General features: G+C 47.0%; 1 protein-coding gene across 1 annotated transcript; it reads right to left on the bottom strand.

Annotated features, from left to right (window-relative positions):
• Positions 1-794: 794 nt before the first annotated feature.
• Positions 795-11,371, bottom strand: HEBP2 (heme binding protein 2). The gene is made up of 4 exons (XM_053590650.1): positions 10,864-11,371; positions 10,295-10,430; positions 9,411-9,591; positions 795-2,801 (listed from the first exon to the last, which is right to left on the bottom strand). Exons 1-4 carry the CDS (start codon positions 10,960-10,962, stop codon positions 2,603-2,605), a joined length of 615 nt encoding a protein of 204 aa, XP_053446625.1. The 5' UTR covers positions 10,963-11,371; the 3' UTR covers positions 795-2,602.
• Between the last annotated feature and the right edge of the window lie 950 nt (positions 11,372-12,321).

Below are 12,321 nucleotides of genomic sequence, written 5' to 3'. Positions count from 1 at the left end.
CCAGATAATGCCAACCCACTGATCCAGGGCCAGAGAGAGCTGTGCACCCGAAGAGACGCTGCCTGTGGGGCACAGTGGTCAGCAGCATGGACCCAGGGGTCAGGCTGTCTGGGCTCAAGTCAGCCTCTGCCCTCAGTTTCATCTGGAGCAAGCTACCTAGTATCTCTGTGCCTCAATTTTCTAATCTGTAAAATGGAGAAAATAAAATGAGGGTAGAGTGTGATTCAGGTGGAGCACTGATAATCAGTGTCAGCCACGGACACCATCAACTATGGACAGGTGTGCTGACCTACTGTATCCAGGTTCCAGGCTGGGGAGATTAATTTTGAGATCACATAATGTCAGGATTGGAGGGACCTTAGACATCCCCAGCCCCATCCTCCCATTCACTGGATGCCCAAATCTCCTAATAAGTGATTGTCTCCTGGTAAATGACTATACGGCCTCTAAACATGCCGTCATGGGAACTGAAGTCACATCATTCACAAGCAGCTGTGGTTGTTGGAAGCCAGGCATTTTCCAATACAATTAGACAAAGATTTCTAAGCTCCTTCATTTTACAGCAACTCACTCTCTGAAGAATTTTTTTTTGTTTAGAGACAAGAGTCTCACTATGTCATCCTTGGTAGAGTGCAGTGGCATCACTGCTCACAGCAACCTCAAACTCTTGGACTGAAACGATTCTCTTGCCTCAACCTCCCAAGTAATGGGGACTACAGGTGCCCGTCTATATATATAGATAGATAATATATATATCTATATCTAATATGTAGATATAGATATTATATATATAATTTTTTTTTTTTGGTTGCCGTTGTCATTGCTATTTAGCAGGCCAGGGCTAAGCTCGAACCCACCAACCTTGGTGTTATGTGGCTGGCACCCTACTCACTGAGCTATGGGCGCTAAGCCTGAAGAATGATTTGTTGCCCAAAAGATCAGGGTTCATTCACCAGGTAAGCAACAAACAATATTCCAGAACGTGGGTCTTGATCAATAGTCTTATTACTTACAGAAAGGAAGGAGAGCTTTGGGAATAGTCTCCAAAGCATGTTTCACTGAGGGAAAGTGGCTATGGCGTTTTTATGGGGCAACAGAGAAAAAGATGTGTTGTCCCATGTAGGGGAGAGGATCTAGCAAAAATGTTTGCTAATGTCAAGAGTGGTTCTTGGGTAGCGCCTGTGGCTCAGTAGGTAGGGCGCCGGCCCCATATACTGAGGGTGGCAGGTTCAAACCCAGCTCTGGCCAAACTGCAACAAAAAAATAGCTGGGTGTTGTGGCGGGCACCTATAGTCCGAGGTACTTGGGAGGCTGAGGTAAGAGAATCACCTAAGCCCAGGAGTTAGAGGTTGCTGTGAGCTATGTGATGACACCGCACTCTACCGAGGGCGATAAAGTGAGACTCTGCCTCAAAAAAGAAAAAAAAAAAGAAGAGCTGTTCTTGATTCTTTTAGGGGCTACAGAATCCATCCAAAGACTCACAAAGGAACAGGCCTGATGAATCACAGATTGCTTGTTACGGTAATGACTTTAACATGGTAAAGAGGACGGTTCATTTGACTTCACCTATTAACTGCCAGAGGCTATCAGGGGCTAGTTCTAGTCAGCTGGGTAGCCACACGCCTCACAAACAAAAAAAAAAGCTGCAACATGGGCTGACTGTTCAAGTTGGTTGAATTCCTATAGTCCCTGCAAACCCTTACTACTACATTAAATACTTTAAAAATTCAAGTGAATTTTATGTTTGTGTACATTTTTTCAAAAAACATGCCTTTATTGTGCCAAATAAGATAGGAAGTGCCTAACTTCATAAGCTTATTATTATCTGTCACAAGAGGTTGACTAACTCTTTTGGGTGAGAGTTGCCTTGTGCAGTGCAGGCAGTGGGCAGAGGGGGACGAGGGTTCAACAGGGAATGTAGCACTGACAGCCTCAAAAGACAGTTTGATTTTTGTGTCCAACTGAATTTCACCTCTTCAGGCTTGACAGCCTGGTATTTCCACACCAGATTATCCTCAAGGGCGGCGCCTGTGGCTAAGTGGATAGGGCGCCAGTTCGAACCCGGCCCCGGCCAAATTGCAACAACAACAACAAAATAGCCGGGCATTGTGGCGGGCGCCTGTAGTCCCAACTACTGGGGAGGCTGAGGCAAGAGAATTGCCTAAGCCCAGGAGTTGGAGGTTGCTATGAGTTGTGACACCACAGCACTCTACCAAGGGCAATAAAGTGAGACTCGGTCTCTAAAAAAAAAAAAATTAATCTTCAACATTTTTATTGATGTTATCTGGAAGAGATCACATTCAACTGACATAAATCCAAGCAGAAAAAGGCAACTTGATGGTGCTATAGCAAAGAAAAGGGAAGAAAGGGACATTTCCCTGGATCCTCACAGAAATAGATGACTGATTTTCATGTGTCTGTAGACCTAATGTCCCCTGTTACCTGTGCATCCAGGGGAAGCATCAAGCATTAAAAAGGCACAATGGAAAGAAGCTGAATTCACATAGGACTCTCAAGCTGGAAGGGCCACATGGACACTTATCAGCAGCACTGATGTCTATATTAGAAGTTCTCCCCCGCGATGAAACTTTTTTTCATTTTCTCATTCATTCTCTTTGGAGGGTTCATTTTTCTGAATCAACCACACTTCATTATTTCTATTAAGCAATTCAAAAGGGCTGTTGTAGCCTGCAGTGTAGTAAACCTTTTCATTGAACACTTTTCCTTCTTCCCTCAAAATGTTTGCTAATGTCAAGAGTTGTTCTTGATTCTTTTGAGCGCTACAGAATCCATCAAAAGACCTACAAAGGAAAAGGTAAATAACTGTGAATGATTTTAATACTGATATGAATGTCGAGCTGAAAAGAAAAGCAGGAGCTGGTACCACAAGTACTGGGTGAAGCGCAGCCTTCCTGGCTGCTCCCTCTCTCGGTGTCCCAGGCTCCCCGCACCCTGATGGGGAGGCCCTGAAAGACACAGCCCCTCGGCCCATCTGTTGACAGGCAGATTAGGAACCAACACTGTCTCAGGCACTCTAATCCTGAGTTGCTCGGACTTTAATGTACATACAAGTCACCTGCAGATGTTAAAATGCAGATTCAGCACAACCAACAACTATCGTCAATAAGTTTAGGCTATATGTAAAAATAACTAAGAGTAGAGGACTGGAATGTTTCAACACAAAGACATGATAAATGAACTGATGGATCCCCCAGTTGTCCTGATTTGATTATTATACATTGTATGCTTATATCAAAACATCACATGCCTTATAAATACATGCAGCCATGTACCCATAATTAATAACAACTTTTAAAATGCAGATTCAAGCAATCTAGGTGGGGCCTCAGAGCCTGCTTTCTAACAAGCTCCCAGATTCACGCTGAGGCTGCCAGAGAACCGCACAGAAACTCCAGCAGAAGCTCCCTTCCAGACTCTTGATTTTCTCCTGAAAAGTGCCCCTTTCTTCTCCTCAGGAAAAGAGTAGGCACTGGCTTACAGATGAATAGGATGTATTAATAGTTTTGACCTCTATGAAGAGACCAATATTTTGGCAGCTCTCCCCATACATCCTAAGAAGAGTTTAGCAGAGACAAGATCAAAGTGCTGTGGGAGCAGGGAAGACACGATGAAATCTGGGGTGAGGGTGTCATCTGAGCTGGGCCTAGAATAGAGAACAGTTTTGTTGAACAAAAAAAGGGGAGGGGTTGGAAAAGGAACAGAAGTCTAAAAATACAAAGTGTGTTCACAGTGAGGCATAGAATGAGGTCAGGAAGGTGAGTCAGGGCCAGAAGGAAGAACCATGTCCATTAGCCTAAGGCCTTTGAGATTATTCTGAAGGATGTTGAGCAGAAAAATAACCTATCAGAGCTGGACAGAAATAGACAGATGGAAAACAGACTGCAGGAAGGAGCCAGCTAGGAGGCTGGTAGGGGGTAGAAAAGAAAAGATGGACAAAATTTATAAAAAAGTGGAGAAACAATAAAAGTTTGAGCACAGATTTTAAAGTACATAAATGAAAATATACTGACATCAGGCTTGATGCCCATAACACAGTGGTTACGGCGCCAGCCACATATACCAAAGTTGGCGGGTTCAAACCCAGCCCAGGCCAACTAAAACAATGACACCTGCAACAAAAAATAGCCGGGCTATGTGGCAGGTGCCTGTATCTCAGCTACTTGGGAGGCTGAGGCAAGAGAATTGCTTAAGCCCAAGAGTTTTGAGGTTGCTGTGAGCTGTGACGCCACGGTACTCTACCAAGGGCAACATATGGGACTCTGCCTCAAAAAACAAAAAAAACTGAGATTAAATCATGACAGCACAGTTTTAACAGAGTGAATGGCCTGGAAAAGGTAAAAATGTTTTCTGTCTCTTTAAAACCCTCTCACCCTGTTTGACAAACCTGTATGCTCAGCTAGTGGTGGGAGAGGCAGGGGAGTGACCTGTGTTCTTTGTACCACAGGAGATGGCTCCACAGAACTATCCAGGGGTGGTCACAAGACTGTCTTCCCTGGAGATGGGATGGATCAGAACTATCAACGACAGTTAAACAGCAACAGCCTGAAGCTAAAAACCCTTCCCTTAAAAGCCCTACATTTCTTTTTTTTTTTTTTTTTTTGAAGAGACAGAGTCTCACTTTATTACCCTTGGTAGAGTGCCGTGGCCTCACACAGCTCACAGCAACCTCCAACTCCTGGGCCCAAGCGATTCTCCTGCCTCAGCCTCCCAAGTAGCTGGGACTACAGGTGCCCGCCACAACGCCCGGCTATTTTTTGGTTGCAGTTTGGCTGGGGCCGGGTTTGAACCCATCACCCTCGGTATATGGGGCCGGCGCCCTACTCACTGAGCCCTACATTTCTGCTTATACTTAGGAAAATTGGTACTTCATGACAGGAGTCTGACATTTTCCATGTTTGAGAAGCAGGAAAGGGAGGTTTATTTGCTGGAAAATGATACAGCCTCAGGGACAAGGGCCAAACTTTCGCTAACACAGTGACCCAGCTGAGTTGCTGACATGCAAACACAATGAATTGGAATGTGAATTCTCTCAAGAATAAGGGAAACACTGAAAAACAAAAATACTCCTAACATGCCTTGTTGGTCTAAGTCTTATTATTCATGTCTAATGCAAAAAAAATCGATTCTACCATGCTTCAGCTAAGACGCAAGCTCTCAAGGGTGCAAACCATGTCTGTTTTATTCAATAACGCCCACCCAGCACCTAGAATCACTCCAGGCATGCAGTTCCCTTTAAATCTTTAAGTGCAGGGATCTTTGTCTGCACATGTACAGAGAACACATAAAACATTGAGGGTGAGTTGATACAACTCTTCTGTTCTATCATTTGCTTCATGTCCATTGAATATAGTTCTGAAGCAAGTGTTAAGAAACATTTTAGCTCCTAAATTTATTATTTGTTTTCCTATTGAAGAGCCAATAATGAGTATGCTCCATCTAAAGGGAATTTGTTTTCAGATGCATTCTTCCCTTAAATCAAACTTAAACCCTCTAATTAGGAGTCATCTTTTCTCCTCTGAATACACGTTGTTCTACAATGAACTATCTACTGCTTTATTCGGGATGTAAACACACACTTGCCAGCCACCCCGACCCCCACACGCCTGTCTTGCAAGAGGCTGGAATATATTTGCAGAGTAACATGCTGTCACAGTCTTGAGGAAGTTACAGCCACTAAATCACAGAAGCCAAGGCACCAAGGGCACTGGCTACCTAGAGACACTGAGGAAGGCATCACAAAAGAGGGGTCACTGGGTGGCGCCTGTGGCTCAAGGAGTAGGGCGCCGGTCCCATATGCCGTAGGTGGCGGGTTCAAACCCAGCCCCGGCCAAAAACCACAAAAAAAAAAAAAAAAAAAAGAAGAGGGGTCACTGTCCTGCAGGATGAAAGTGGGCTCTTCAGGAAGAGAAGAAGAGGGAGCAGTAGTAGTTACTGGTGCACGCGGTGCATGCTCTAGACGTTTCCCAAGAATTAACTCCTTTCATCTTCATGGCAACCTGGAGATAGGTAAGCACTGTAATAATATACAACTTGCAGATGAAGAGATTTTAGCAAGGAAAAGTGGAGTAACTTGCCTGAGATCAAAGGTAAAGAGATGTGGAAGAATGCGGCACATTCTATGAAGGGTGGGAAGGTCAGTGGAACCCACATTGGGGGAAAGGGGCTCCTGAGGCAGGGTGGGGCCACGTCACAGGGGGTACCCTACACCATGTGAACAGTCTGGGCTTCCTCCAGGAAGCAAGAGGGAACTGAAAGAGATTTCCCAGTGGAGTAACAAGCTGGACTTTTTGTTGTATGAAAGCTCACAGTTCCAATGTGGAAGAGTAGAGGGAAAAACGGGTGGAGGGAATGAAACAGTCCGCAGGTTACTGATGTGAAATTGTCAAGAAAAAATTCAATGGAGATCAAGAAACACCCCAGGATCTACTGAGAGAGTCAGGCATGCACTGGGGTATACAAAGATGACGTAGGTGTGGTCTTTCCAAGATGAGGACCTGAGGAAGTAACGATGGCGAGCAGGGATCAGATTATGAATCACCCTGAGGTGGGGACCTCAGGGACCAGCCTTCGAGGAAGAGTTGTGTGGTGACGACTGGAAAGCTCCTTGCTGGGGAGCCAACCAGCTGCGGAGGCCCTTTACTGAGACAGGTACTGTAGTATCTGAGGTTTGGGAACTACAGGAAGGCTCATTTTAGAGCAGCTGGGTTTGATCCACCTCTAAATGGAGATGCCCAGTAAGGAGGGAAAGCAGATCTGGAGACACTTCAAGGACTTGAGAGTCATGGACTCAGGGATTGAAGTGATGTGAACATTCGGCCAGAGCCAGGCGGCGATGGCAGAATGGTCAACAATGAACATCAGCAGACATTTCTGGGGTGGGGAGCCAGGAGGAGCCCACAAAAGTAAGAAAATGACAAGAGAGTGACTTTCTGAAAGTTAAAGGATGAGCAAGTATTAAGGAAACAACCTGGTCAGAACAGAACGGGGGTCACGTGGGAGAGGACTGTGGTCAGGTGACAAACGCACAGGCACCTGAAGCACCACAGGGGCAGTTCCAAGGAGATAGCGGGAGTCATCCCAAATTGTGGCACTTTGAGGTAAAGGCCATTCTGATGACGTCTCCGACAGAAATGAAGAACATGTCACTGGAAACTCAGGAAAGGTGACTGGGCAAAGAACTCAGCTGAATGGTGCTTGTGTCCTAGTGCAAAGTAGAGCATGTGAGTGGTGAAACAGGATTATCTGGCTGAAGAAATTTATAGACAAGGAATTGAAAGCATGGCTTGACTTCTCTTGAATGTTTATAGTAAAATTTGAGAAGAGAAAATTCAAAGATTAAATTTTTAAACAGAAGGGAAGCAGAATTTAAAAATGCAGAAATTCTTAGCTTATCCATCCTGAAAGAAATGAGAAAGTTGTTCCAGAGAGACCACGATAAGTAGGGTGGGATGGAACTGCCCCTACACAAATGCCAGCGCCTGTTCTCCAAGAAAATGGAAGAATGACTGCAAAGGCATTTCACAGGCTGTGGGGCTGCCCCTCCCATCACTGGCCCCTGAGTGCCAGCACCTAAGAGGGCAGAATAATGTCCAAGGAGGGACCTTGAACACTCCGAGACATTAGAGCTCACTGCCTAGCACCGCCTCCCAGCTCTGCACCCTGCATGCCACTATAGCACTCCATGACCACTCCAGATTCAGCTCCAGTGACCAGATGGGACATTGGATGTAACAGCCGCTCTTCTGGAGGGCACAGCCAGCTTGCAGAATGTACAGACCATCTAAGTGGCTACCTCCACTTAGATTTTAAAGGATACAGCTGCCTACAGCCTTGGGTGTGTGACCCAGACAAAGAACCACAGCAAGGGTAGGGCCACTACACAAAGACCCCAGTAGGGCAATGCCTACTGGAGCTATAGGAGGACACACCAGATTGGCAGGGCCAGAGGTGTGCACTTCCAGCCTGGCTGAGTTGCAGTGGGGGTGGAGCCACCCAAAGCCATGGGGTAGGGACATTAGAAGCCTTAGGGGCCCAACCCCTGTCCAGAAAAGCACTACCCCCACCCCAGTGACCCTGGAGTGCAGAGCCCTGAGTCAAAGAAAATTAATTTTAAGTCTTAAGATTTGGGATTTACTTGGGACCTGTTATTCATTTCTTTTTCCCTAATTCTCCCTATCGAAATGGATGCCTATTTCATGTCTGTCCCACTGTTGTATTTTTTTTTTTTTTTTGAGATAGAGTTTCACTATGTTGCCCTTGGTAGAGTGTTATGGTGTCACAGCTCACAGCAACCTCAAACTCTTGGGCTTAAGCTATTCTCTTGCCTCAGCCTCCCAAGTAGCTGGAACTACAGGCATCCGCCACAACGCCCTGCTGTTTTTTTGTTGTTGTCATTCTTGTTTAGCAGCCCTGGTGTATGTGCCCAGCACCCTAACCACTGAACTATGGGCGAAGAGCCATCACTGTTGTTTTGGAAGCCCACAACACATTTGATTTCACAGGTTCACAGTTGGAGAAGAATTTGCCTCAGGACAAATTACACTTTGAATCTCACCTAGATTTGACTTAGATGATCTTCAGATGAGACTCTGAATTTTAAATTTTTGAGATGGGGATACTGAAAAAAGTTAAGACTTTGGTGGCTATTGGGATGAAATGAATATATTTTCCATGTGAAAAGAACATGAATTTTGTGGGTGCAGGGGTGGAATGCAGTGGACTCAAATGTTTGTGACCGCCCAAAATTCATATGATGAAAACTTAATCACCAATGTGATATTAGGAGTTAGGGCCTTCAGAAGTGATTAAGTCATGAGAGGAGAGCTCTCATGAATGGGATTGGTGCCCACATAAAAGGCCCCAGGGAGCTGCCTTGCTTCTCTGACCATATGAGGATGGAGCAGGAAGGTGCCATCCGTGTACCAGGAAATGGGCCCTTACCAGTCTGAAACTGCCAGCACCTTGAACTTCCCAGCCTCCCGAACTGAGAAATTTCTGTTTTTCATAAGCTATGCCATCTATGGTATTTTATTATAGCTGCCTGAACAAACTATGTATCATGTACTGTGTTTTAAGGTATTGTCATCTTCAGGTCTAATTATATTGCAGGTAAAGGCAGTCTTATCGGTTTTTTTGGAGGGTGATATAATTTGTATTGTATCTTCTAGATGAAAGGTATACAAAAGATTTCTCATTAAATGGATTGATTATATCTTGCAACAGACTTTAGTAACACATAAAACTAAGCCAGTAGAAAAACACCACAACGTGTACATGCATTAGATGTGATTTATGAAGGGTGAAAAGCCTAGAAATTACACGGCAGCTAACTGTGAGTGCACACAAATGAAACCAGCCATCGGCAGGGCTATAAATTATCTACCACTTACCGTACAAACACGGTCATTTCAGCTCTGTCTTCAATGAAGACATCTGACTCTGAAGGCCTGGGTGGATCAAATTGCTGCTCAGAGGGGATATACAGGGAAACGGTGATGGTAGGCTCGCTAAACGGACCTGAACCCGGTTCCACATAGCTTGTCACGGGAGCTGTCACCTTTATTTTCATCTCTGTGCCATAAAAATGAAAGCAAATTTAGTGTAGTTAAGACGGCATTTAAAAATTTAACCTATTCTTTTTGATCTGAGTCTCTGGATTTACTTTACACTATTGACATAAATATTTACTCTTAATTTTCATCTTTAAAAAATGGCTAAAATTATTCAATTATTCACTGCCCACTTTAAACACCTTCTGTACTATTAATATTTTTTATTAGTAAACTCTACATTTTTAGACAGAAGGAGAAATTAGACAGTACATGGTCCAGTCAATTCTTTTTTCTTTACAATTCAGAAAATGAGGCTCCACAGGCTAAGAGACCTACTAAAATATAAATAGTGGCAAAGCCAGAACCAGAAGTTGTTACATGAGACCCCAATCTTGGTACTTCCTGCCTCCTGATGTCTCTGACCCTCCCTGTCGCCATATTATTAATAGTTTGCATCATTAGCCATGGAAAAGGACTTATCCCTAGTTACACTGAACCCCAGTTCATCTAGCAAAACCAGAGATGGAAAAGAACCACCCTAGTGTCACCCTCTTCCAGCCAATGGTAAGGGTCCCAAAGACAGTCCTTGTTTGAAAATGTTAAGTATTTGATGATGTGGTTATTTTTCTATTACAAACAATATTTCTTTAACAAGCTAAAACGCAATAATAAGCCTGGGAGTACAATCACAATATAAGTATTACAAGGAAAACGGCCTTTACCCTTCTCATTTTTGCCTTGGATGTAGTCGTTCAGTTTTGCAAAGCCCTTCTGGATGGCTGAATCCCAGTCCATAGACTCCACGGAAGTGCTGACCCACTTGGCTGGGCCATAGCGTCGGATCTCATAACTTCCAGGCTAAAATGGAGCACAGAAGACGTGGAGAAGAAGTAATTTTGAGAGGGCAGGACGAGAAATACAACCATACCAGTGCCCTGACGTCGGCTGGCCAGTCTAGGGGCTGCTCCACGCCCCATACCCCCATCCCGGGGCCTCCTTTTCTGGGATCAGGGGCTGCGGAGGCCCTAGGCCCCTCCACCACTCAAGACGAGACTGAAGTCACATTAAAGACACAGCAAAAACAAGCATCGCTTCTTGCCGGCACTTCGGGGGTGGGGCTAAAGACGGAATTGTCCCGTCTGCGCAAGTTGGTGGAGGCTGGGACAATTTAAGAAACTGTACATTTTACTTAATTATACGGGAACCGCCGATCTTACTATAAATCAGCCGGAGGGCGGTCCCGCAACCCTGGCCTGCAGGGCAGCCCCCCGCGCCCGTGCTCGGCGCCTACCTGGCCCGCGTCCTCCGGGGGTTTCCAGCCCGGCGTCTCCACCGCTTGGGCCGCCGCGCCCTCGGCCGCCCCGGGGTCTGGCTGGAGCACCTCGGCCATGGGCGGCGCCGACACTGCGGGAGCCTGGCCAGCTGCGCCGCGAAGGGCCCGCACCTGGGACAGCCGGGCCCGCAGAGGTCCCCGAGTCCCCGCCCCGCAGACACGGGTCCCTCCTTCCGCAAGGCGGGAGCCCACGGCCCGCGGGACACGCCTGGCTCGGGGCCGCGAGGGGGCGCTGTGATCAAGACAGGGCCCAGACCCGCCACCTACCCCCGCCCCCGCCAGCAGCTCCGTAGGGGACAGGGGACGGAGTCCCGAGACCCAACTGCACTGTCCTCCTTGTCCGGCTTTCTTTAGGGGATCCCTGCGCCCTTGCCCTTGTTCGGAGGCGAATGGGGAGCAGTTTGCACCGAGGGGCCCCGGGGCTCGGGTCCTGTGCAACCAGTTCGGGCGCCTGGTCCCACGGCCCCGCCCACGACGGTAGCCGCTTGCCGACGCAGCGGCGCGGGCAGTGTCGCCCTCGGGGTGTCGCCCGCCCGGAGTGGGGGATGGGCGCGCCCGTTGACTCCCTCCGCGGCCGCCCCTGCAGCTTCTGTGGGCCCAACCAGGGCAAGGGGCCCTACTCACACCTGGAACGTGGCCTAAGTCCCCAACAGCTTTCGGTTGGGGCCACAGAAAACCTTGAACTGTTCCGTTTTTTTTTTTTTTTCTTTTGAGACAGTGTTCACCCTGTGGCCCAGGCTAGAGTGCCCTGGCGTCAGCCTAGCTCAAAGCAACCTCAAACTCGTGGGCTCAAGCCATCCTCCTGCCTCAGCTTCCTGAGTAGGTGTGAGTACTGGCGCCCGCCACAACGCCTGGCTAATTTTTCTATTTTTAGTAGAGACGGGTTTCACTCTTGCTCAGGCTCGAACTCGAGCTTAAGTGAACCTTCCGCCTCGGCCTCCCAGAGTGCAGGAATTACAGGCATGCGCCGCCTGCGGCGCTTGGGACTGTCTGGGTTTCTTGACTTTCCCCCACCCCGGAAATGACCCCAAACCCTGTCATCCCACCTGCCCTAACAGGTGTGTGTGTGAGGCGGGTGCCTCCGAGGCCAGACCCTAGTGCTTCTTAAAAATCTTAGTTTGATGTATTCTTTATTTTGTACAAGAGATTTATTGATTCACACACCATGCGCTTCGCCCATTTACAGTATACTGGTCAATGGTTTTTAGTATATGGAGTTGATTGTAGAACATTTTCAGCACCCTTCTCCTTAGAGACACCCTGTTCTCTTTAGCCACCACTCCCCAGTTCTGCGCCCCTCTCCCCCAGCTACTCATTTGCTTGTCTCCCTGGGATTGCCTGTTCTGGACATGTTCCTAAAGAGGGACTCATGACAGCGTGTGGTCCTTTGTGACTGGTGTCTTCACTTAACAAAAG

This window comes from Nycticebus coucang, chromosome 5, assembly GCF_027406575.1.
Source record: "Nycticebus coucang isolate mNycCou1 chromosome 5, mNycCou1.pri, whole genome shotgun sequence".
NCBI lineage: Eukaryota > Metazoa > Chordata > Mammalia > Primates > Lorisidae > Nycticebus > Nycticebus coucang.
Note: the sequence above shows the minus strand (reverse complement) of the source record. Positions and strands in the feature narration are given on the sequence as shown.